Source organism: Pelobates fuscus, chromosome 3, assembly GCF_036172605.1.
Source record: "Pelobates fuscus isolate aPelFus1 chromosome 3, aPelFus1.pri, whole genome shotgun sequence".
Taxonomy (NCBI): Eukaryota; Metazoa; Chordata; class Amphibia; order Anura; family Pelobatidae; genus Pelobates; species Pelobates fuscus.
In genome coordinates, this window is record NC_086319.1 from 423,451,580 (window position 1) to 423,478,942 (window position 27,363).

At 47.6% G+C, this 27,363-nt stretch overlaps 1 protein-coding gene across 1 annotated transcript; it reads left to right on the forward strand.

The window, feature by feature from the left end:
- The first annotated feature begins 1,791 nt into the window (after positions 1-1,791).
- On the forward strand, positions 1,792-26,245 carry LOC134601570 (cornifelin homolog). The gene is made up of 3 exons (XM_063446092.1): positions 1,792-1,927; positions 24,761-24,939; positions 25,907-26,245. The coding sequence occupies exons 1-3, from the start codon at positions 1,810-1,812 to the stop codon at positions 26,099-26,101; spliced, it is 492 nt and encodes a 163-aa protein (XP_063302162.1). The 5' UTR covers positions 1,792-1,809; the 3' UTR covers positions 26,102-26,245.
- Positions 26,246-27,363: the final 1,118 nt, after the last annotated feature.

The following is a 27,363-nucleotide window of genomic DNA, read 5'->3' on the forward strand; positions in this document are numbered from 1 at the left end:
TGTTAATATCAGCGCTCTGCCATGGATGGTGGAGATGATGGCTGATATCGAGCTCTGCCATGGATTATGGGGCCAGTTGTTAATATCAGCGCTCTGCCATGGATGGTGGAGCCGGTTGTTAATATCAGCGCTCTGCCATGGATGGTGGAGATGATGGCTGATATCGAGCTATGCCATGGATTATGGAGCCGGTTGTTAATATCAGCGCTCTGCCATGGATGGTGGAGATGATGGCTGATATCGAGCTCTGCCATGGATTATGGAGCCGGTTGTTAATATCAGCGCTCTGCCATGGATGGTGGAGATGATGGCTGATATCAGCACTCTGCCATGGATGGTGGAGATGATAGCTGATATCGAGCTTTGCCATGGATTATGGAGCCGGTTGTTAATATCAGCGCTCAGCCATGGATGGTGGAGCCGGTTGTTAACATCAGCGCTCTGCCATGGATGGTGGAGATGATGGCTGATATCGAGCTATGCCATGGATTATGGAGCCGGTTGTTAATATCAGCGCGCTGCCATGGATGGTGGAGATGATGGCTGATATCGAGCTCTGCCATGGATTATGGAGCCGGTTGTTAATATCAGCGCTCTGCCATGGATGGTGGAGATGATGGCTGATATCAGCGCTCTGCCATGGATGGTGGAGATGATAGCTGATATCGAGCTTTGCCATGGATTATGGAGCCGGTTGTTAATATCAGCGCTCAGCCATGGATGGTGGAGATGATGGCTGATATCGAGCTCTGCCATGGATTATGGAGCCGGTTGTTAATATCAGCGCTCTGCCATGGATGGTGGAGATGATGGCTGATATCGAGCTCTGCCATGGATGGTGGAGATGATAGCTGATATCGAGCTCTGCCATGGATGGTGGAGATGATGGCTGATGCAGTGGATGATGGAGCCGGTATTACCACTGATAATAACCGTTACAAGCCGAAGTGTTTATAGTAACAAAACTTCACTTTACACCCAGAATGTGAGATGAAAGCAGTGTAAAGAGATGACGTGGAACCTTATAAACTGTGTTTTAATGCTGCATGGTATTTTAAAGTAGTCATTTTAACAGTAAATCAGTTTTCCAGATTGGACCACTGATTCAGCCCCCCCTATTCCGACCTCAGACTTTCTAGAAAAGCAGTCCATCAGTAACCCACGCGTCCTGTTACCAGAGAGACGTGTGTATAGCATCGTACACTATAATAATGGCTTAATGGTCATTGTTTAGTCTGTGAACACAAGGTGCAATTGCACAAAAGTGAAACCGGTCGGGGCAGATTCTTTACACTAACAAAAGAAGATGTGAGGAGATGTGAGGAGATGTGATATACTGACAGACGGCAGAGAGAGTCACAGAGGAAGGTACACGAGAGGGAGCACAGCTACAGACATTGATAGAAGGAGTTAGGGACAGACAGAGACAGATGGGAGATAGTGATTGAGAGCCAGACAGGGGAGGTAGTGATTGAGAGCCAGACAGGGGAGGTAGTGATAGAGAGCCAGACAGGGGAGATAGTGATAGAGAGCCAGACAGGGGAGATAGTGATAGACAGAGGAGAAAAGTGATAGAGAAACATAGACAGGGGAGAATAGTGATAGAGAGACATAGACAGAGACAAGGGGAGGACAGTGAAAGACGGACAGAGGGAGTTAGTGAGAGACGGGGAGTTACGGGGGGTAGTGGGAGACAAACAGGGGGAGTGAGTGAGAGGCAGACATAGTGAGAGATATAGGTGGGGAATGTTTGGGGTACACTATTGGGGGAAGGACATATTTTGATGTTTTTTGTGGTTTTTGCAGAAAATGTATCCAGGGAATCCAGTGGCCGTGCAGCCGATGGCTGTCACCCAGACTGTTATGATGGCCCAGGGTGGCCAGTGGAGCACAGGGATCTGTGATTGCTGTGATGACTGCAGTATCTGTAAGTGACTGACCGTAACCCAACTATAGAGCCCTGAACATGGGCAGATAGTCTTGAGTGGGGGCAGCTAACCCTAAACGAGCAATGGGCAGATAGCCCTGAGCAGGCAGGGAGCAGATAGCACCGGGCAGTAAGGGGGCGGATAGTCCTGGGCAGTAAGGGGGCAGATAGCCCTGGGCAGTAAGGGGGACAGATAGCCCAAGGGCAGTAAGGGGGCAGATAGCCCTGGGCAGTAAGGGGGCGGATAGTCCTGGGCAGTAAGGGGGCAGATAGCCCTGGGCAGTAAGGGGGCAGATAGCCCTGGGCAGTAAGGGGGCAGATAGCCCTGGGCAGTAAGGGGGACAGAGAGCCCTGGGCAGTAAGGGGGACAGATAGCCCTCGGCAGTAAGGGGGACAGATAGCCCTCGGCAGTAAGGGGGACAGATAGCCCAGGGCAGTAAGGGGGACAGATAGCTCTGGGCAGATAGCCCTGGGCAGTAAGGGGGACAGATAGCCCTGGGCAGAAGGGGGACAGATAGCCCTGGGCAGTAAGGGGATAGGTAGCCCATGGCAGTAAGGGTGCAGATAGCCCTGGGCAGTAAGGGGGACAGATAGCCCTGGGCAGTAAGGGGGACAGATAGCCCTGGGCAGTAAGGGGGCAGATAGCCCTGGGAAGTAAGGAGGACAGATAGCCCTGGGCAGTAAGGGGGACAGATAGCCCTGGGCAGTAAGGGGGACAGATAGCCCTCGGCAGTAAGGGGGACAGATAGCCCTGGGCAGTAAGGGGGACAGATAGCTCTGGGCAGTAAGGGGGGCAGATAGCCCTGGGCAGTAAGGGGGACAGATAACCCTGGGCAGTAAGGGGACCGATAGCCCTGGGCAGTAAGGGGGACAGATAGCTCTGGGCAGTAAGGGGGACAGATAGCCCTGGGCAGTAAGGGGGACAGATAGCCCTGGGCAGTAAGGGGGACAGATAGCCCTGGGCAGTAAGGGGGCAGATAGCCCTTGGAAGTAAGGGGGACAGATAGCCCTGGGCAGTAAGGGGGACAGATAGCCCTGGGCAGTAAGGGGGACAGATAGCCCTGGGCAGTAAGGGGGACAGATAGCCCTCGGCAGTAAGGGGGACAGATAGCCCTGGGCAGTAAGGGGGGCAGATAGCCCTGTGCAGTAAGGGGGACAGATAGCTCTGGGCAGTAAGGGGGGCAGATAGCCCTGGGCAGTAAGGGGGACAGATAACCCTGGGCAGTAAGGGGACCGATAGCCCTGGGCAGTAAGGGGGACAGATAGCTCTGGGCAGTAAGGGGGACAGATAGCCCTGGGCAGTAAGGGGGACAGATAGCCCTGGGCAGTAAGGGGGCAGATAGCCCTGGGCAGTAAGGGGGGCAGATAGCCCTGGGCAGTAAGGGGGGCAGATAGCCCTCGGCAGTAAGGGGGACAGATAGCCCTGGGCAGTAAGGGGGACAGAGAGCCCTGGGCAGTAAGGGGGACAGATAGCCCTGGGCAGTAAGGGGGGCAGATAGCCCAGGGCAGTAAGGGGGACAGATAGCTCTGGGCAGATAGCCCTGGGCAGTAAGGGGGACAGATAGCCCTGGGCAGAAGGGGGACAGATAGCCATGGGCAGTAAGGGGATAGGTAGCCCATGGCAGTAAGGGTGCAGATAGCCCTGGGCAGTAAGGGGGACAGATAGCCCTGGGCAGTAATGGGGACAGATAGCCCTGGGCAGTAAGGGGGACAGATAGCCCTGGGCAGTAAGGGGGCAGATAGCCCTGGGAAGTAAGGGGGACAGATAGCCCTGGGCAGTAAGGGGGACAGATAGCCCTGGGCAGTAAGGGGGACAGATAGCCCTGGGCAGTAAGGGGGACAGATAGCTCTGGGCAGTAAGGGGGGCAGATAGCCCTGGGAAGTAAGGGGACCGATAGCCCTGGGCAGTAAGGGGGACAGATAGCTCTGGGCAGTAAGGGGGGCAGATAGCCCTGGGCAGTAAGGGGGACAGATAGCCCTGGGCAGTAAGGGGGGCAGATAGCCCTGGGCCGTAAGGGGGGCAGATAGCCCTGGGAAGTAAGGGGGACAGATAGCTCTGGGAAGTAAGGGGGGCAGATAGCCCTGTGCAGTAAGGGGGACAGATAGCCCTGGGCAGTAAGGGGGACAGATAGCCCTGGGCAGTAAAGGGGACAGATAGCCCTGGGCAGCAAGGGTGCAAGACAAAACTATTAGACATATGAAATAAATCTTTTGCTGGAATACTCTCCAGATTCAATGACAATTTTTAAAATTGAGATTAGGTGGGATTATTAATGTTTTCTATGTAATGACGAGGGTGAATGGCTAAAGAGAATGCCCACAGAGTATAATGGGAAGCAATGCATAATCTAATTTGCAGGTAAATCTGTGTTACATCGCAAACTAACCTTTACCACAGGTGTTCCCCAAGGACAGCGATTACATAGCAAACTAACCTTTACCACAGGTGTTCCCCAAGTACAGCGGTTACATAGCAAACTAACCTTGACCACAGGTGTTCCCCAAGTACAGCGATTACATAGCAAACTAACCTTTACCACAGGTGTTCCCCAAGTACAGCGGTTACATAGCAAACTAACCTTGACCACAGGTGTTCCCCAAGTACAGCGGTTACATAGCAAACTAACCTTGACCACAGGTGTTCCCCAAGTACAGCGGTTACATAGCAAACTAACCTTTACCACAGGTGTTCCCCAAGTACAGCGGTTACATAGCAAACTAACCTTTACCACAGGTGTTCCCCAAGTACAGCGGTTACATAGCAAACTAACCTTTACCACAGGTGTTCCCCAAGTACAGCGGTTACATAGCATACTAACCTTTACCACAGGTGTTCCCCAAGTACAGCGGTTACATAGCAAACTAACCTTTACCACAGGTGTTCCCCAAGTACAGCGGTTACATAGCATACTAACCTTTACCACAGGTGTTCCCCAAGTACAGCGGTTACATAGCAAACTAACCTTTACCACAGGTGTTCCCCAAGTACAGCGGTTACATAGCAAACTAACCTTTCCCACAGGTGTTCCCCAAGTACAGCGGTTACATAGCATACTAACCTTTACCACAGGTGTTCCCAAAATACAGCAGCAGATTGTAAAATTAAAAGTAACTGGGATTATAGCTCTTTTCTATGGAATGACAGGTGAATGACACAATGGAATGCCCATAAAGAGAACCAATATGTGACTTGGAATCTGAACCGTGACATTTATCGAGTAAATGTTTTACTGGCATACTCAGCGTCAATTTTTAAAATTGAGATTAAGTGGGATTATCAATGTTTTCTATGGAATGACAAGGGTGAATGACTAAAGAGAATGCCCATAGAGTCACCCACTTACTACAGTGCCAGCTTTTCCACCAAAAAGGTTCCCAGTGCCATATCTGTCCCTATACATCTAATCAGTACCATCTGTGTCCCAAAATAGCTAATCAGTGCCATCTGTATCCCAAAATAGCTAATCAGTGCCATCTGTATCCCAAAATAGCTAATCAGTGCCATCTGTATCCCAAAATAGCTTATTAGTACCAGGAGCAGATCCAGAACCTACTCTTGGAAGAGGCACTGTTAGCGGGCTGTAGTAGGTGACAATGGGCTGTAGTGGGGGACAGGGTTTTAGTGGGAAGGAATGGACTGCAGTAGGAGGGTTTGGGCTGTTGTGGAAGGTATGGCTTGTAATTGGGGGAGGGTTAGAATATCTAGTGGGGGATATGCGTACGGGGTTGGGGGCTGACTTGGGGAATGGCTGTGTAACGGGTCACCTGGCATCTCAAGTGAGTACCTCCGTTGATGGATGCTACTAATGCTTCTTGAGAATTCCAAGCACTCTAGCCAACACCACAACCACTGCAGGACAAACCTCTCTCCTTCAGAGCGAAGCAGGAACGAGCTCCTAACAGAGCTTAAGAGTGATTATAGCAAGGGAATATGCAGAGCATAGCAATCCCTTGTAGCAGATTTCTCCCAAAAAGAGACAGGTCTTCAAATTGAGAGTGAAGTAGAACTGTCTAAAACTTTTTTGTCCCAATAATAATCCCAATAATGTCCCAATAATAATTCCCCCGCAAACGAGACCAAGCTCCGTCTTGAGGGTCAAACAGGAATGTGTTTAATGGGGGCTACCTGCCCGGTATTTATGCAGGTCTCCACAAGGTGGACACTCCCCTAGGGGACCTTGTGGAAGACTGTAAAACATATTGGACAGTAGCCAATCACAGTGGCTTCAACATAAGCCCTTCCCATCTTACCCATAAATCCTTCTTCTCTATTCCGGAGATTATTGGGAAGAAACCTAATTATCTCCCAGGATAGAGACAATCGCCATTTTAAAATACAATAAGAAAAATACAGTAAAATACATAATTGCAGAAATACCGAATAAACATGGTTCGTGTAACGTATCCCCAGATAGCCTGGATCTGAGTGCATATTTCTACCGAATAGCGCTCAGATCCGATGTACCTAGTTTAATCGCCATGGAGTCAAAGTCTTTCACCAGTCCTTCGGTATACGAATGACTCCATGGGACGGCTGCTATCTGGGTAAAGTCCATACGAAGGTTACAAAACTCCCAAAATGACCGGTGTTCGTACGCCTCGACGAAATAGAAGGCGGGCGGCAGCTTCCAGCGGTGTTCGGTAGATAGTGTCCGTTTTTAGTTCCATAGGATTTGCACAGAACACCGCTGATCTTCCTCGTGTCCCAAAATGGCCGCTGCCTCGTGGTCGGCATACGAACGACGACCATCCGTACGAATGGAATGGAGAGGTGTCTGCGGTTAACCACAACGTTCTAATTGGGGCCAAGAGGTTAACCAGCAGCACACTTCTCTCCTGGGTGGCCGTCCGTTCAGTAGTTTCAATCGGTATTCCAGAATCACACGAACAGGGGCATACGGACAGGAAATCCAGCGTAAATAAAGGCAAACAGACGAACCAGCAATACTAGTCTATACAGATGGATCTGTCACACAGCTCCCCCCTTGAGGGACACTCCGGCAGACCCGGCTTGACCCTTTGGCGGGTCAACTTGGGGATGACCGGACTAGGAGGTGGTAAGAACGTCCGTTTGCCGAGACAATCCATCTGCATTCCCGTTCTGCTTACCGGGTCGGTAGCTGATGGTGAAGTTATATGGTTGTAGTGCTAAACTCCACCGCAGCAGTCTACCATTGTCTCCTGAGACCCGGTTAAGCCAGACAAGGGGATTGTGGTCCGTCACAAGGGAAAATTCCTGTTCATACAAATAAGGGCTTAACTTTTTCAATGCCCAGACCAGGGCCAGGCACTCCTTCTCCACTGCCGCATAACTCACTTCTCGGGGTAACAGCTTTCTACTGAGATATGCGACAGGGTGCTCTCCTCCATCTTTCCCGACCTGGCTCAGCACAGCCCCCAGTCCATACATGGAAGCATCTGTATGGACGAGAAAACGTTTGCTAGGGACTGGGGCAGCCAGGACAGGGGCATGCACAAGAGCCTGTTTAAGTGCTTGAAACGCAGCTTCTCAAGCTGGAGACCACAGGACCTGCTTAGGGAGATTTTTCTTTGTCAGGTCAGTCAGGGGTTTAGCAAAAGTGCTGTAGTCGGGGACAAAGCGTCTATAGTACCCTGCTGTCCCTAGAAAGGCTAACACCTGAGTCTTAGTGATAGGTGTGGGCCAGTTGGCTACTGCCTCTATATTGGCTGGCTCCGGTCTCTGGCTCCCACACCCCACTCTGTGACCCAGGTATTGCACTTCAGCCATGCCTAAATGGCACTTTTCTGGCTTCAATGTCAGGCCAGCGGCCCGAATTTTGTCCAGTACTACCCCTACATGCACCAGGTGTTCCTCCCAGGACCCACTGTAGATCGCAATGTCATCCAGGTATGCACAAGCACATTCCTGGAATCCATCGAGAAGTCTATCCACCATACGCTGGAAGGTAGCCGGGGCATTCTTCATCCCGAATGGCATGACCTTAAATTGGTACAAGCCAAATGGGGTGACGAAGGCCGACTTGGGGATAGCATCCTCGGCCAGGGGAATCTGCCAGTAGCCTTTACACAGGTCTATGGTGGTCAGATAGCATCCCCTGGCAATGCGATCTAATAATTCGTCTACCCGGGGCATCGGGTAGGCGTCAGTGGTGGTCCGCTCGTTGAGTCGCCTGTAGTCCACACAGAACCGGGTGGTCCCATCTTTCTTAGGCACCAGGCACCAGGTCCCCTCCCAGTGGCCTCTAATGAGATCTAGGGGTCCGCGGGCCCTTCTCCCATACAGCAACTCAAAGGGGAGAACCCAGTAGATTCCTGGGGCACCTCTCTGTATGAAAACAACAAATGAGGCAGGAATCGCTCCCAGTCTCTGCAAGTGTCAGAAAAGGTCCTCAACATCTGTTTGAGGGTGCCATTAAATCGCTCGCAGAGACCGTTAGTCTGTGGATGATAAGGTGAGCTAAGCAGCGGTTTAATGCCGCACACCTTCCACATTTGCTGGGTGAGCACAGTGGTAAATTGGGTTCCCTGGTCAGAGAGAATCTCCATAGGGAACCCGACCCTGGTAAAAATCCTAACCAGGGCATCAGCAACTGTCTCTGCCTCTATGTTAGACAGCGCTACTGCCTCTGGATAGCGAGTGGCATAGTCCACCACGGTGAGAATATATTTCTTACCGGATGGACTAGCCCTGGCCAGTGGACCCACAATGTCAACGGCTATGCGGGCAAAGGGCTCCCCAATGATAGGCATAGACATAAGCCTAGCTCTTGGGTGGTCCCCCCGCTTTCCTACCCGTTGACAAGTGTCACATGTACTACAATATATCGGCACAGCCTGATTAAAATATGGCCAAAAGAAGTTCTGCATGATCCTATAGGCTGTGCGGCGGGACCCTAGATGTCCAGCTAGTGGAACATCATGCCCTATCCGTAGAATCTCCTGCCGGTATTTTGCGGGCACCACCAGCTGTCGATTCGGCGGAGGGGCAACACTTTTCTGGGGAGGCTTAGGGATCCTATACAACCTGTCCCCCACCCACTCATACCGCTCTCCATCTACTCCTTCCTCTCCAGTATCGGCCCTGTCCAGAGACTTCTGGAGAGTCGGATCTGCCTGGGTTTCCCTTCCAAACTCCTCTGGGGAATCCCAGCTAACAAGGGTCTGCTCTAAGGTACCAGTCGGGGAAGCGGGTCTGCTCTAAGGTACCAGTCGGGGAAGCGGGTCTTACCTGGGTCTCAGCAGCAGGTGGGCTGGTTCCAGCAGCACGGGTCTGAGCGCGGGTTGACATCAGCAGGTCCCATTGGAGCATAAGCAGAAACCAAAGGGGCCAGGTCATTCCCGAGCAAAACATCGGCAGGTAAGTCTTTCATGACCCCCACATTCACATGTCCAGAGTCCACTCCCCAATCCAAATGAACCCGGGTGTAACGGATCGCCTGGCACCCCAACTGGGTACCTCCGTTGATGGATGCTCCTAGCGCTTCTTGAGGATTCCAAGCACTCTAGCCGACACCACAACCACCGCAGGACAAACCTCTCTTCCTTCCAGAGCGAAGCAGGAACGAGCTCTTAAAAGAGCTTAGGAGTGATTATAGCAAGGGAATATGCAGAGCATAGCAATCCCTTGTAGCAGATTCCCCCAATAAGAGACAGGACTCCAAATTGAGGGTGAAGTAGAACTAACTCAAACTTTATTTTACTTGGGACTAGCCCATTTGGTCTTAACATTAACATTGCTGTGAAAACTCAATAAAATTACAAACAGTCAAATCATAGCAGGCAACATTCAGTGACTTATTATAACATAATTACATATTTATAAATAGGTGGGGAAGACCATAATTAACACAAATGTCTCTCCTGCATGCAGAATTAGCGATATGCAAATCTACCCGAATATGCAAATTACCAGTCTTGCTATTCAGGTAGTGCATATTACTGTTGCTACCAACAGAGGGCACTACACAAGCTCCATAGCCAAATCCACCTAGATGGTAGCAATCCTCAGCAGTACAGGAGAGCAGGCAATACATCCCAGGGGCCATAGTCACATGGCAGGAGGCTGGCAATCAGTCTTCTCCAATGCCCAGTGGCAAGGCTGGTACCGCCACATTTCTCCCCTTTTCCAAACAGACTAACAGGGTATCTGACCTCCTGCCGGTCAGTGCCCTGGTTAGTCCAGCAACCCACCCACGAAGCACAAACAGTAATACAGCCTACCCACAATACATGGTTACTACACCTGGGTAAAAGATTAGCTCGTCCATGTCCAGGTGCCTCACCAAGGCTGTGTGGGGTACTGATAGGCTGCCTTGGTGGGTTGCTGAGTGCCAGCACTACCACGGGAGTAGCCTGGTTTGAGCCATGCTGAAAAGAAGAGTTGGTAGGCTCCTCTCTCGGGATCTGGGGCTGCTGCTGGAGGGGGAGACCGACTGTCTCCCCTTTGGTTACATAGTCCTGCTGCTGGAGGGGGAGACTGACTGTCTCCCCTTTGGACACACAGCCCTGCTGCTGGAGGGGGAGACCGACTGTCTCCCCTTTGGCTAAACAGCCCTGTTGCTGGTGGACAGGACCGACTGTTCCTACCCCTAGTGGTGCATGTGCAGAGACCACGGTCCCATCTGCACTGTTGTGGAGCTTACAGTCTCCCCTTGGTGGGTTAAGCTGCCGCTGGGGAGAGGGGGTAACAAGCTCCTCTCCCATACATACTTTCAGCCGCTGGGGAGAGGGACCAACTGTCTCCTCTCCTAATGACACACACTGCCGCTGGGGAGGAAGGACGACACCTTCAGCTCCCTGTAACACACACTGCCGCTGGGGAGGAAGGACTGCACCTTCGGCTCCCTGAGACTCACTGGACTGCTGGGGAGAGGGACCAACTGTCTCCTCTCCTAAGGACACACACTGCTGCTTGGGAGGAAGGACTGCACCTTCGGCTCCCTGAGACTCACTGGACTGCTGGGAAGAGGGACCAACTGTCTCCTCTCCTAAGGACACACACTGCCGCTGGGGAGGAAGGACGGCACCTTCAGCTCCCTGGGATACATACTGCCGCTGGGGATCTGGGTCGACTGCCCAGCATCCATGTAGGGCCGGTAGAGAGACCTCGGTCCAATCTCCACCTGCCAGCTGGGTGTCTTCCCAGGACAAGTCAATAAGACCTTCCATCTCTGGTGCTGGTTGGGACGTATGTGGTACAGTACCAAGGTCCCCTGATAACAGGCTTGGTTGCTGGGGAGGAGGAACTAAACTCAATGCTTCCGGTGGCATACAGTCAATAAGCCCCATCATGTCAGAGACAGGCGGCGTTATACATTGGAATAGGCAAACATAATCCTGTTCTAGTTCCCACTCCCGGTTGGCAAGAAAAGATAGATCTGGCTGAATGGCGTCGATCTCCGCAAGGTCCCAGTTGTCTGCCCGCTCAGCTCGGATGGACCAGAAGCGAGCAATGTCGGTGTCTCCGAACCAGAGACTAGTTTCAATAGTATCCCACAACAAACCAGGGCCATCGTAGTCTTCCCCCTCAATACACTTGTACTTGATCAGCCATGGGTAGAGGTGGTAAGCATGCCACCGCAGGGCCCGATAGGAATCATCCAGCCACACCTCAGTCTCAACTAGCGTCTCCAGTTCGCTTACCCATTCCTCTGAGGGCTGGTTTCCCAATAATGGCATCCGCAGCTCTAGTTGTTCTGCTTGGCGCTGGTTAGTGGTCAGGATTTCCTCAAACCGGAAGGGTCGAATTTCGTCGATGTCCTCCTTCCAGAGATCGGTACGAAGCGCCACCCTCCACTCTGTCGCTCTTTCCTCTGGGATAGGATACTCCATACTGCGCATCACATCCTGTAGTCGCTGCTGGAGCCTGGCGTCAAAGGGAGATACTGCAAGGCCTTCCATCTCTGAAGTAGTGCTGGTTTTCCAAGGCTAGGAAGCCATCCCACCGCTTGCCACCAATGTAACGGATCGCCTGGCACCCCAACTGGGTACCTCCGTTGATGGATGCTCCTAGCGCTTCTTGAGGATTCCAAGCACTCTAGCCGACACCACAACCACCGCAGGACAAACCTCTCTTCCTTCCAGAGCGAAGCAGGAACGAGCTCTTAAAAGAGCTTAGGAGTGATTATAGCAAGGGAATATGCAGAGCATAGCAATCCCTTGTAGCAGATTCCCCCAATAAGAGACAGGACTCCAAATTGAGGGTGAAGTAGAACTAACTCAAACTTTATTTTACTTGGGACTAGCCCATTTGGTCTTAACATTAACATTGCTGTGAAAACTCAATAAAATTACAAACAGTCAAATCATAGCAGGCAACATTCAGTGACTTATTATAACATAATTACATATTTATAAATAGGTGGGGAAGACCATAATTAACACAAATGTCTCTCCTGCATGCAGAATTAGCGATATGCAAATCTACCCGAATATGCAAATTACCAGTCTTGCTATTCAGGTAGTGCATATTACTGTTGCTACCAACAGAGGGCACTACACAAGCTCCATAGCCAAATCCACCTAGATGGTAGCAATCCTCAGCAGTACAGGAGAGCAGGCAATACATCCCAGGGGCCATAGTCACATGGCAGGAGGCTGGCAATCAGTCTTCTCCAATGCCCAGTGGCAAGGCTGGTACCGCCACACCGGGCAACAGGTAGACGGAACACGGCGCCTCCTGCTACCCTCACTGCCACAGTATTTCCAGTGTGTTGGTGTTCCGAAACTAGGTTCTTTTGGAGCAGGGTCATAGTGGCTCCGGTGTCTCTCAGACCAGTGACCACTTTGCCATTCCGATTAATGGTCTGCCTGTGCTGTTGACGGTTATCCTGCTGGGCTGCTTGTACTGGATCCGCCTCATGTAGTATACCCCAAAATTCCTCCTGCTCAAGACAGTGAGCGAAAGGCTGGGGTGGCTGCTGATTTCCGCCGGCTGGTCTTCTCCATGACTGGGCTTGGCTGGAATTGTTCAATGGGCACTCCGGTCGCTTGTGCCCCAACTGTTTGCACCCATAGCACTGGATAGGTTGTGAGTAATCCCGGGCGTTGAATCGGGCTGGCTGAACATAATTGTTCGCTGGTGGCATTGTGGGGGTGCGTTGCGCTGGGGGGTGATATACAGTAGTGGTTGGAGGTGCTGTCGGCTTGTACTCCACTCGGGTAGGGACCTTGGTCGCTGTCTGGTCCAGCTTCCATGCATCTGTGTACTCATCAGCCAGACAAGCAGCTTCGGGTAAGGTAGCGGGTTTGCGGTCCCTAACCCACTCTCTGACTCCTGCAGGTAAACGATCAAAGCAGTGCTCCAACAAAAACACTTGCAGCACCTCTTCCCCAGTTACCGCTTGGAACCCTGCCATCCAGTGGGCTGCTGTGTGGTGTACACTGCATGCCCACTCCACATAGGAATCGCCAGCTTGTTTGTTGGTGTCCCGGAATCGCCGCCGGTACGCCTCGGGTGTCACAGCGTACCTGGCCAAAAGGGCATCTTTTACTGCCCGGTAGCTGGTGATTTCCTCCTCTGGGTTGGCCCGAAACGCCTCACTGGCCTGGCTGGATAACTTCCCAGAGAGGATGGTGACCCATTCCTCTGCGGGTACTTGGTGTAAGGCACACTGCCTTTCAAAATCAGCCAGGAACCCACCAATCTCTCCCTCTGTTTCCACAAAATTTCAAAATGCAGCAAAGGGTACCTTTCTCCGTCCAATATTATTATGGGGTACCTCTGCTGCTGCAGCTCCTCTTCCCTGGAGCGCCTGTTGTGCTGCCACTGCTGCTTGCACTTGAACCACAATATCTGCTGCAGGGTTGGGGCCAAAGTGTGCCAGCCTTATCTGGACTGCCCGGTTAAATTGTACCTCCTCGGGTGTTAAATCACTGGATGACAGGCACATTAGCTCTCTCCATTCCCGGTGCTGCATCCATTTCCAATACTATGGCAATAATCTCTCTTTTCTTGAGATTACTCGCTGATCGTCCTCTGCGTTCCAATATATCTTTAAGGGTAGCACGCCTTAATTCTTCATAATGCATTTCTAACCTGGGATGTGTAGCTGGCCTTCTGGGCGGTGGGATTCATCCCGTCGCTTGCCACCAATTGTTACGACACTCACTGCCAGGTAGTTGAAGCCGCCGTTTAGTAAATAATCCCCTTCTCCAGAAATGCAGATTTCATCCAGCCGATCGTCAAACTCCCGAACGGAGCATACGAACGCGGCAACTCCCGATCAGCAAATCAGTCGAACTCCTTCCACAGCTAGAAATACCGAAAGCGCTGTCCCAATAATAATTCCCCCACAAACGAGACCAAGCTCCGTCTTGAGGGTCAAACAGGAATGTGTTTAATGGGGGCTACCTGCCCGGTATTTATGCAGGTCTCCACAAGGTGGACACTCCCCTAAGGGACCTTGTGGAAGACTGTAAAACATATTGGACAGTAGCCAATCGCAGTGGCTTCAACATAAGCCCTTCCCATCTTACCCATAAATCCTTCTTCTCTATCCCGGAGATAATTGGGAAGAAACCAAATTATCTCCCAGGATAGAGACAATCGCCATTTTAAAATACAATAAGTAAAATACATAATTGCAGAAATACCGAATAAACATGGTTCGTGTAACGTATCCCCAGATAGCCTGGATCTGAGTGCTTATTTCTACCGAATAGTGCTCAGGTCCGATGTACCTAGTTCAATCGCCATGGAGTCAAAGTCTTTCACCAGTCCTTCGGTATACGAATGACTCCATGGGACGGCTATCTGGGTAAAGTCCATACGAAGGTTACAAAATTCCCAAACTGACCGGTGTTCGTACGCCTCGACGAAATAGAAGGCGGGCGGCAGCTTCCAGCGGTGTTCGGTAGATAGAGTGTCCGTTTTTAGTTCCATAGGATTTGCACAGAACACAGCTGATCTTCCTCGTGTCCCTAAATGGACGCTGTCTCGTGGTCGGCATACGAACGACGACCATCCGTACGAATGGAATGGAGAGGTGTCTGCGGTTAACCACAACGTTCTAATTGGGGCCAAGAGGTTAACCAGCTGCACACTCCTCTCCTGGGTGGCCGTCCGTTCGGTAGTTTCAATCGGTATTCCAGAATCACACGAACAGGGGCATACGGACAGGAAATCCAGCGTAAATAAAAGCAAACAGACGAACCAGCAATACTAGTCTATACAGATGGATCTGTCACAGTTAGTTTGCTATGTAACCGCTGTACTTGGGGAAAACCTGTGGTAAAGGTTAGTTTGCTATGTAACCGCTGTACTTGGGGAACACCTGTGGTAAAGGTTAGTTTGCTATGTAACCGCTGTACTTGGGGAACACCTGTGGTAAAGGTTAGTTTGCTATGTAACCGCTGTACTTGGGGAACACCTGTGGTAAAGGTTAGTTTGCTATGTAACCGCTGTACTTGGGGAACACCTGTGGTAAAAGTGAGTTTGCGATGTAACCGCTGTACTTGGGGAACACCTGTGGTAAAGGTTAGTTTGCTATGTAACCGTTGTACTTCGGGAACACCTGTGGTAAAGGTTAGTTAGCTATGTATCCGCTGTACTTGGGGAACACATGTGGTAAAGGTTAGTTTGCTATGTAACCGCTGTACTTGAGGAACACCTGTGGTAAAGGTTAGTTGGCTATGTAACCGCTGTACTTGGGGAACACCTGTGGTAAAGGTTAGTTTGCTATGTAACCGCTGTACTTGGGGAACATCTGTGGTAAAGGTTAGTTTGCTATGTAATCGCTGTACTTGGGGAACACCTGTGGTAAAGGTTAGTTTGCTATGTAACCGCTGTACTTGGGGAACACCTGTGGTAAAGGTTCGTTTGCTATGTAATCGCTGTACTTGGGGAACACCTGTGGTAAAGGTTAGTTTGCTATGTAATCGCTGTCCTTGGGGAACACCTGTGGTAAAGGTTAGTTTGCGATGTAACCGCTGTACTTGGGGAGCACCTGTGGTAAAGGTTAGTATGCTATGTAATCGCTGTACTTGGGGAACACCTGTGGTAAAGGTTAGTTTGCTATGTAATCGCTGTACTTGGGGAACACCTGTGGTAAAGGTTAGTTTGCTATGTAACCGCTGTACTTGGGGAACACCTGTGGTAAAGGTTAGTTTGCTATGTAACCGCTGTACTTGGGGAAAGCCTGTGGTAAAGGTTAGTTTGCTTTGTAACCGCTGTACTTGGGGAACACCTGTGGTAAAGGTTAGTTTGCTATGTAACCGCTGTACTTGGGGAACACCTGTGGTAAAGGTTTGTTTGCTATGTAATCGCTGTACTTGGTGAACACCTGTGGTAAAGGTTAGTATGCTATGTAATCGCTGTCCTTGGGGAACACCTGTGGTAAAGGTTAGTTTGCGTTGTAACCGCTGTACTTGGGGAACACCTGTGGTAAAGGTTAGTTTGCGTTGTAACCGCTGTACTTGGGGAACACCTGTGGTAAAAGTTAGTTTGCGATGTAACCGCTGTACTTGGGGAACACCTGTGGTAAAGGTTTGTTTGCTATGTAATCACTGTACTTGGGGAACACCTGTGGTAAAGGTTTGTTTGCTATGTAATCGCTGTACTTGGGGAACACCTGTGGTAAAGGTTAGTTTGCTATGTAATCGTTGTACTTGGGGAACACCTGTGGTAAAGGTAAGTTTGCAGTGTAATCGCTGTCCTTGGGGAACACCTGTGGTAAAGGTTAGTTTGCTATGTAATCGCTGTACTTGGGGAACACCTGTGGTAAAGGTTTGTTTGCTATGTAATCGCTGTACTTGGGGAACACCTGTGGTAAAGGTTAGTATGCTATGTAACCGCTGTACTTGGGGAACACCTGTGGTAAAGGTTAGTTTGCAATGTAATCGCTGTCCTTGGGGAACACCTGTGGTAAAGGTTAGTTTGCTATGTAATCGCTGTCATTGGGGAACACCTGTGGTAAAGGTAAGTTTGCAGTGTAATCGCTGTACTTGGGGAACACCTGTGGTAAAGGTTAGTTTGCTATGCAACTGCTGTACTTGGGGAACACCTGTGGTAAAGGTTAGTTTGCTATTTAATCGCTGTACTTGGGGAACACCTGTGGTAAAGGTTAGTTTGCTATTTAATCGCTGTACTTGGGGAACACCTGTGGTAAAGGTTAGTTTGCTATGTAACCGCTGTACTTGGGGAACACCTGTGGTAAAGGTTAGTTTGCTATGTAATCGCTGTCATTGGGGAACACCTGTGGTAAAGGTAAGTTTGCAGTGTAATCGCTGTACTTGGGGAACACCTGTGGTAAAGGTTAGTTTGCTATGCAACTGCTGTACTTGGGGAACACCTGTGGTAAAGGTTAGTTTGCTATTTAATCGCTGTACTTGGGGAACACCTGTGGTAAAGGTTAGTTTGCTATGTAACCGCTGTACTTGGGGAACACCTGTGGTAAAGGTTAGTTTGCTATGTAATCACTGTACTTGGGGAACACCTGTGGTAAAGGTTTGTTTGCTATGTAATCGCTGTACTTGGGGAACACCTGTGGTAAAGGTTAGTTTGCTATGTAATCGTTGTACTTGGGGAACACCTGTGGTAAAGGTAAGTTTGCAGTGTAATCGCTGTCCTTGGGGAACACCTGTGGTAAAGGTTAGTTTGCTATGTAATCGCTGTACTTGGGGAACACCTGTGGTAAAGGTTTGTTTGCTATGTAATCGCTGTACTTGGGGAACACCTGTGGTAAAGGTTAGTATGCTATGTAACCGCTGTACTTGGGGAACACCTGTGGTAAAGGTTAGTTTGCAATGTAATCGCTGTCCTTGGGGAACACCTGTGGTAAAGGTTAGTTTGCTATGTAATCGCTGTCATTGGGGAACACCTGTGGTAAAGGTAAGTTTGCAGTGTAATCGCTGTACTTGGGGAACACCTGTGGTAAAGGTTAGTTTGCTATGCAACTGCTGTACTTGGGGAACACCTGTGGTAAAGGTTAGTTTGCTATTTAATCGCTGTACTTGGGGAACACCTGTGGTAAAGGTTAGTTTGCTATTTAATCGCTGTACTTGGGGAACACCTGTGGTAAAGGTTAGTTTGCTATGTAACCGCTGTACTTGGGGAACACCTGTGGTAAAGGTTAGTTTGCTATGTAATCGCTGTCATTGGGGAACACCTGTGGTAAAGGTAAGTTTGCAGTGTAATCGCTGTACTTGGGGAACACCTGTGGTAAAGGTTAGTTTGCTATGCAACTGCTGTACTTGGGGAACACCTGTGGTAAAGGTTAGTTTGCTATTTAATCGCTGTACTTGGGGAACACCTGTGGTAAAGGTTAGTTTGCTATGTAACCGCTGTACTTGGGGAACACCTGTGGTAAAGGTTAGTTTGCTATGTAACCGCTGTACTTGGGGAACACCTGTGGTAAAGGTTAGTTTGCTATTTAATCGCTGTACTTGGGGAACACCTGTGGTAAAGGTTAGTTTGCTATGTAACCGCTGTACTTGGGGAACACCTGTGGTAAAGGTTAGTTTGCTATGTAACCGCTGTACTTGGGGAACACCTGTGGTAAAGGTTAGTTTGCTATGTAACCGCTGTACTTGGGGAACACCTGTGGTAAAGGTTAGTTTGCTATGTAACCGCTGTACTTGGGGAACACCTGTGGTAAAAGTGAGTTTGCGATGTAACCGCTGTACTTGGGGAACACCTGTGGTAAAGGTTAGTTTGCTATGTAACCGTTGTACTTCGGGAACACCTGTGGTAAAGGTTAGTTAGCTATGTATCCGCTGTACTTGGGGAACACATGTGGTAAAGGTTAGTTTGCTATGTAACCGCTGTACTTGAGGAACACCTGTGGTAAAGGTTAGTTTGCTATGTAACCGCTGTACTTGGGGAACACCTGTGGTAAAGGTTAGTTTGCTATGTAACCGCTGTACTTGGGGAACATCTGTGGTAAAGGTTAGTTTGCTATGTAATCGCTGTACTTGGGGAACACCTGTGGTAAAGGTTAGTTTGCTATGTAACCGCTGTACTTGGGGAACACCTGTGGTAAAGGTTAGTTTGCTATTTAATCGCTGTACTTGGGGAACACCTGTGGTAAAGGTTAGTTTGCTATGTAACCGCTGTACTTGGGGAGCACCTGTGGTAAAGGTTAGTATGCTATGTAATCGCTGTACTTGGGGAACACCTGTGGTAAAGGTTAGTTTGCTATGTAATCGCTGTACTTGGGGAACACCTGTGGTAAAGGTTAGTTTGCTATGTAATCGCTTTACTTGGGGAACACCTGTGGTAAAGGTTAGTTTGCTATGTAATCGCTGTCCTTGGGGAACACATGTGGTAAAGGTTAGTATGCTATGTAACCGCTGTACTTGGGGAACACCTGTGGTAAAGGTTAGTTTGCTATGTAACCGCTGTACTTGGGGAACACCTGTGGTAAAGGTTAGTTTGCTATGTAACCGCTGTACTCGGGGAACACCTGTGGTAAAGGTTAGTTTGCTATGTAATCGCTGTACTTGGGGAACACCTGTGGTAAAGGTTAGTTTGCTATGTAATCGCTGTCCTTGGGGAACACCTGTGGTAAAGGTTAGTATGCTATGTAACCGCTGTACTTGGGGAACACCTGTGGTAAAGGTTAGTTTGCTATGTAACACGGATTTACCTGTGAATGAGTTTATGCATTGCTTTCCATTATACTCTGTGGGCATTCTCTTTAGCCATTCACCCTCGTCATTCCATAGAAAATATTAATAATCCCACCTAATCTCAATTGTAAAATTCCAGCAAAAGATTTCTTTCATATGTCTAATAGTTTTGTCTCTAATTGAAATATTTTGTTCCCATTATTCTCTATGGGCATTCCTTTTCCTTCCATTATTCTCTATGGGCATTCCTTTTCCTTCCATTATTCTCTATGGGCATTCCTTTTCCTTCCATTATTCTCTATGGGCATTCCTTTTCCTTCCATTATTCTCTATGGGCATTCCTTTTCCTTCCATTATTCTCTATGGGCATTCCTTTTCCTTCCATTATTCTCTATGGGCATTCCTTTTCCTTCCATTATTCTCTATGGGCATTCCTTTTCCTTCCATTATTGTCTATGGGCATTCCACTGCCTTGTTAAAGTCTATGGGCATTCCAATCGGTCATTCCTTTTAGTATGTCCCTGGGCAGCAAGAGGGCAGATAGCTCTGTGGGCAGGGGGTAGATAGCACTAGGCAGTAAGGGGGACAGATAGCACTAGGCAGTAAGGGGGACAGATAGCCCTGGGCAGTAAGGGGGACAGATAGCCCTGGGCAGTAAGGGGGACAGATAGCCCTGGGCAGTAAGGGGGACAGATAGCCCAGGGCAGTAAGGGGGACAGATAGCCCTGGGCAGTAAGGGGGACAGATAGCCCTGGGCAGTAAGGGGGACAGATAGCCCTGGGCAGTAAGGGGGACAGATAGCCCTGGGCAGTAAGGGGGACAGATAGCCCAGGGCAGTAAGGGGGACAGATAGCCCAGGGCAGTAAGGGGGACAGATAGCCCAGGGCAGTAAGGGGGACAGATAGCCCAGGGCAGTAAGGGGGACAGATAGCCCAGGGCAGTAAGGGGGACAGATAGCCCAGGGCAGTAAGGGGGACAGATAGCCCAGGGCAGTAAGGGGGACAGATAGCCCAGGGGTCAGAGAGCCCTGGGCAGTAAGGGGGCAGATAGCCCTTCATTTTGTGTCTCTGTCTGTCTCTCTCAATCTCTTCCTGTCTGTGTCATTCTCTCTCACTTTTCCCACTTTCCCATGGGTCTGTTTTGTAATCTATTATTTTCTTGTCCTCCTACTAGTCTCTCTTTTTCCTAATCTCTCCCTTCTGTGTCTCTCTATCCTATTTGATTCCTTCCAACGTCTCTTTTAATTGTTTCTTCCTTGTGGTATCTCTCTCTGTATCTTCCTTCTGATGAGTCTCTCCTTTCCCGTACAATCAACCAGATTGTCTGTTGCTAAATCCAATTGTTTAAGGGAATGTTATGTGCTCAGTCTGTGTAAGGATTTATATAGAAGTGATATAATATGACGATGTCAGTATTTTAGGAGTTATGGTACATGTCTCAATATATGGCTCTCGGTAATAGAGTCGATATATGGCTCTCGGTAATAGAGTCGATATATGGCTCTCGGTAATAGTCGATATATGGCTCTCGGTGATAGTCAATATATGGCTCTCGGTAATAGAGTCAATATATGGCTCTCGGTAATAGAGTCAATATATGGCTCTTGGTAATAGAGTCGATATATGGCTCTCGGTAATAGAGTCAATATATGGCTCTCGGTAATAGAGTCGATATATGGCTCTCGGTAATAGAGTCGATATATGGCTCTCGGTGATAGAGTCAATATATGGCTCTCGGTAATAGAGTCGATATATGGCTCTCGGTGATAGAGTCAATATATGGCTCTTGGTAATAGAGTCAATATATGGCTCTCGGTGATAGAGTCAATATATGGCTCTCGGTAATAGAGTCGATATATGGCTCTCGGTGATAGAGTCAATATATGGCTCTTGGTAATAGAGTCAATATATGGCTCTCGGTGATAGAGTCTATATATGGCTCTCGGTGATAGAGTCAATATATGGCTCTTGGTAATAGAGTCAATATATGGCTCTCGGTGATAGAGTCAATATATGGCTCTCGGTAATAGAGTCGATATATGGCTCTCGGTGATAGAGTCAATATATGGCTCTTGGTAATAGAGTCAATATATGGCTCTCGGTGATAGAGTCAATATATGGCTCTCGGTGATAGAGTCTATATATGGCTCTCGGTGATAGAGTCAATATATGGCGTTCGGTTATAGTTGATAGTCTGCCATGAGTTCACCATCTCCCAGAAGAATATTTTTCATTTTGTTCCTCAATGCTGGAGCTAGATGCAGGGACAGTTCACGGCTCTCAATGGAGAATGAACTCTGTAATAAGAATACGGGGCACAATTCTGATATTCACAGAATGAATATTACAGAAAGATAAGAGGGAATGAGACAGAATAAATACAATCAATGAATAAATTAGCTCTAAAACGGGAAAAGAAGGAATTCACCAAATCCTATAAAACATAAGAATAGTAGACCATAAAACATAGTGTGAGTATCCAGGAGCTATAAATTGGATGTGGAATGAGATTCAGATAATAAAAAAATGGATGTAAAATGAAATTCAAGTAGTAAACAGTAAATAGATAAATGAGTGAAATATTCAGAATAATATATGTGACTATTGATAAAATGTCCAGAATAAAATATAATATAAGACTAACATTGTAGAATATACAATAAACAATAAGTCCCAAGTAATCTATGAGTCCTGGCTTTATATCCTAAATAACCTTAGCTGTATAATAGGTATTTAAAGACTGTGACCGGGCATATTAGTACCGGGAACTAATTGCCCAAATAAAATCTTAATGCCAAAGTATAAAGTAAAAGAGTGACTTGACTTTTAAAAACAGATCAGTTTATTCAGTAAAAAATATAGAAAATAGTTCAAAATCTAAAAATAATGATCAAAATCAGAGGCTGGCATATAGTCCAATATGTAGAAAATGAAACAAGCAAGTAAAGCTGTGATCCAGAACCTGATGGATTAGGATTGTGGTAGCTGATGTTCCCTCTGTATCCTGGCGGCGTGCGCGTCACCTTGCGTTTCACCTCCGACCTCACATTGAGAGGTGAGCTCCGGTCTTACTGGATGACGTTGCTATTGGGTCTGGTATCCTGGGTTGTCAGGGATGCTCGCTGTTCAGTCGCTTCTCGGCAAATGTTCCTCTTATACAGATCGCGTGATATGCCTTACGCGTTTCGTAGGGTGCTGCCCTACTTCATCAGAGGCTTCTAATAGTATATGGCCGTTTATATATGCCTATGTTCAAGTCACTAATTGCAGTTTGGAGTATTCAATTGAAAAAAATTTACATACAATTACAATAAAAAAAATTAAACAAAAAAATTGGATTATAGGACTCATTGTGCCATTCTTTGTAACCTTTGATGAGAACTATATATAATATAATATAACTTCGGAGGGTTCAATATTATACTGAAATTCATTAGAAATCCAATTTTAAAGTGCATTATGTTATCATGTTCATATAATACATAATATCTTTAATGTACATAATGATTATATACGTAATAAGAAGTGTTTGTCATCCTCTAGGACTCCTTTGTCACATTGTTGATACAGTCAGGTTTCTTTCGGTTGCCATTGTTTCTGTATCTTCCAATTGTAGTGAAGCTCTAGTCCTGACAATCCGGGGTAACTAGAACTCTGGAACAAGGCGCTGTGAAGTCAATAACTCTCCTCCTCCTCAGTAACTGAACAACACACAGTTCTGGGAGTACAACTCCCTTTATTTAGCCACACTTGGCTATTAATGTTCAGATCCACAGCAGGGGGTCTCCATTCAACACAACACAAACCACTCCCAGGCGTCCTGTGTCTGGGAAATAATTGAGTCAAAACTGGTAACTCAATTATCCCTCAGTTACAGGGAACCATATAAGAAATACATGCTTCCGAATGTTCGAATTGACGATTTGCCAAAGTGACGGATTTCGGAATGCCAAACCGAACCGAATAGCCAAAGTGCCGAAGTGTTTCGGATTTCTGAAAAGTGGCAAAACAAGAGAGGAAGATAAATTATGCAAAATTAACCCTACCCCTACCGATAACCATACCCTTACCCGTACCCCTAACCGTAGATGTGTAAGTGGTTGTGGTGGTTAGGGGTTGGGGGTAGGGTTAGGGGTTAGGGGTAAGGGTTATGGGTAGAGTTAGGGGTAGGGGTTAGGGAATTGCCGTAGACCCGAACTACCGAAGTGCGGAACCACCAAGGTCCGAATTGCCGAAGTCCCGGATTGCTGAACCAAATTTTTTGCCCATGCACATCCCTACCATTCGATAGAACAGAATCGCTATTTGGGTTCTGACCGAACGAGGTGATAGCCCAAAACAGTTCCAGAGAAAAAGAGGCAACGGCTTGTCAACTTTCAGGACTTCCTGTGAGAACACCAACGAATTCTCCCCCTGACTTTTAGGGAGTGAATGCTCCACCCAGTCGGTAGTTCTTTTTTCCAAATGTTCTCTTAACTTGTTTGGAAGCGTGACGGGCATCGGTACAGTTTTCCCCAGGTTTCACGGGATCACGTACCAGAAAAGAGTTCCGCACGTTTGACAACCATGTACCACTGCCTGCATTCAGGAGGCAAAATGGCCGCCATTCACTAGAGCACATGTATTCGGTTATATGAATGGCGGCCACTTAGGGAAAGCACTTGAGCTAATTACTCTTTTGAAGTTAACAAGCCAAGGGGTGGTCAGTGTTCGGGGGGTATAAAAAGGGGAACACTCATCTTCATTTGGGATACAAATAAGGGGGTATGGACAACCGAACGGAGAGGGAACAAGTCTGTTACACCAGTCTCTATTTGGTAGAGGATCTGTTGAGTTTTTTTACCCTTTAAGGTACGATCCTGTAGGAATTGGAAGACTGTTTTCTACTTTCTACCAGATTTCAGGCAGTACGTGTTGAGTCTATCTCACAACCTCTTTTATCCTATGTCTCACTCCATATGTTTTCCATCTTGTTTCCCTATTCTATCCCATGCCTGTCTCCCAAACTCTTTCTTTCTCCCAAAGTCTTCGTCTCTCCTACTCTGTCTTTCCATCCCAATATCTCTCTCTCCCAAACACTCACTTCAAGAGGCTCTCTTTCTCTTTTCTTTGTGTATTTTATCTCTCAGCTTCTTCCTTCCAGTCACTCCAGAGTATCGCCGCCCAGTGTGAAATAGCTCTATCCAACCGCAGTATTGATTATAACTGGTGTAGCTTTCCCCCTATACATTAGTACATACAACATTTTCCTTGTAGAGTCTCACTCTGTGAATCTCCATTTTAGGTTGCTGTGCATTCTGGTGCTTCCCCTGCTTCCAGTGTAAGACGTCTGATGATTTTGGGGAGTGCTTGTGTCTTCCTCTATTGGAGGCTGGATGCCTTGGATACACTGGGATTAGCGGTTCCACTCCTTGTATCTCTCTGTCTATGCGAGCAGCAGCCCGTGAGAGATACCGGATTCATGTAAGTTCATAAAAAGCTTCCAAGGGCCAAGGGCTGCCATGGTGTGGGCTCTATGTAGCCACTAAATAATTAAACCAACATCACAGAGTAGGGCAGTGCTTTCCAATCCAGTCCTCAAGGCACGCTGACCAGTCCAGGATTTAGGGATTACCCAGTTGTGTCAAGATGTTTTTAGAAGAAAAACAAAAACAAAAAACTGTGACACAACTGGGTAATCCCTACATCCTGGACTGGAAGGCGTGCCTTGAGGACTGGAGTAGTGGGATTTATTATACATTTTAGAGTATTTTATATAAACGATTATAAAGGTAGTTGGCCGTAAGGAACGCCTAAATCTACTGGTACACATAGGGTTAGTTCCATTTTCATAGTAATGCAATTATCCTGCAATGTTCCTCATCGGACAGAGAAACTAAATTCTCATTTAGTAAATAGCCAGTCTAATAGCAGTTACTACTGGAGAATTAAGGGAGGGCTCCGGCTGCATATCGGACCCTAATAGCAGACACTAATGCACTGCAGATACCTGGTTTTAGCCAGACATTAGTATTTACTGTATGTGACATTATGTCCAAAACCAGATATAATAATTACACCGGCAGCTCAGTAATCTGTAATTGTGCCGAGGTATTGTTGCCAGCCCCTGGGACTTGGTATAGGGGATATCCACTTAAAGTGAAAGTGTGGTCTGCGGCTCAGTAATCGGTAATTGTGCCAAGGTATTTTTGCCAGCCCCTGGGACTTGGTATAGGGAATATCCGCTTTAAGTGAAAGTGTGGTCTGCGGCTCAGTAATCGGTAATTGTGCCAAGGTATTGTTGCCAGCCCCTGGGACTTGGTATAGGGGATATCCACTTTAAGTGAATGTGTGGTCTGTTTAGAACTCATGAAGAGTCAGGCAGGGTGTAATTGTATCAATGTGTTAATTCATGTGCTGTTCTGATATACCGCTCTTCCTCTCCCTGTAGGGATCGATTTGTAACGACTGCTGTTTGGTGTGCTGGTGCTATCAGTGCTCATGGTGCCAGATTGCCCGTGAAATTAAAAAGCGCAAACAACCCTTCACCCTGGTAACGGCACAGACTACGGCCGTGGGGATGCCAGCCTATAATCCGCAGTTCAACCAGTTTAATGTCAATCCCCCCAATCCACCCCAGTATTAACCACTTAGTGGACCTCTTGTTACCCCTATAATCCCACCAGACATACCCCATTCCAGGTGGGGCTGTCATCCTGCACTTCCGATAAAATCCAAAATGTAACATTAATAATAGATCATTTGTATTGTCATAATATGTGTGAAATAAAATCAGAACTTGACTTTCACTGTCATTGTGGCTACATACGTAGTAAGTGTGGGTGTGTGAGGTTATATGTATTTATATATCAATGCAATGTGCGTGTGGTTACATCTATGTATATATCTGTACAATGTGCGTGTGGTTACATGTATGTATATATCTGTACAATGTGCATGTGGTTACATGTATGTATATATCTGTACAATGTGCGTGTGGTTACATGTATGTATATATCTGTACAATGTGCGTGTGGTTACATGTATGTATATATCTGTACAATGTGCGTGTGGTTACATGTATGTATATATCAATGCAATGTGCATGTGGTTACATGTATGTATATATCAATGCAATGTGCGTGTGGTTACATGTATGTATATATCTGTATAATGTGCATGTGGTTACATGTATGTATACCTCTGTATAATGTGCATGTGGTTACATGTATGTATATATCTGTATAATGTGCATGTGGTTACATGTATGTATATATCTGTACAATGTGCATGTGGTTACATGTATGTATACCTCTGTATAATGTGCATGTGGTTACATGTATGTATATATCTGTACAATGTGCGTGTGGTTACATGTATGTATATATCTGTACAATGTGCGTGTGGTTACATGTATGTATATATCTGTACAATGTGCGTGTCGTTACATGTATGTACATATCTGTACAATGTGTGTGTGGTTACATGTATGTATATATCTGTACAATGTGCGTGGGGTTATATGTATGTATATATCTGTACAATGTGCATGTGGTTACATGTATGTATATATCTGTACAATGTGCATGTGGTTACATGTATGTATATATCTGTACAATGTGCGTGTGGTTACATGTATGTATATATCTGTACAATGTGCGTGTGGTTACATGTATGTATATATCTGTACAATGTGCGTGTGGTTACATGTATGTATATATCTGTACAATGTGCGTGTGGTTACATGTATGTATATATCTGTACAATGTGCGTGTGGTTACATGTTGTAACGGAACCGCTGGCACCCCGACCGGGTACCCTCCGCTGACGGATGCTCTTAGTGCTTTCCGAGGTCTCCAAGCACTCTGCCTGACACCATAACCACTGCAGACTCCCACGAACCACCGC

Coding starts and splice junctions, on each gene's coding strand:
- LOC134601570 (XM_063446092.1), top strand. CDS start 1,810: ATGTATCCAGGGAATCCAGTGGCCGTGCAGCCGATGGCTGTCACCCAG. Junction 1,928..24,760: donor CTGTGATGACTGCAGTATCT/GTAAGTGACTGA, acceptor TCTCCATTTTAG/GTTGCTGTGCATTCTGGTGC. Junction 24,940..25,906: donor GTGAGAGATACCGGATTCAT/GTAAGTTCATAA, acceptor CTCTCCCTGTAG/GGATCGATTTGTAACGACTG.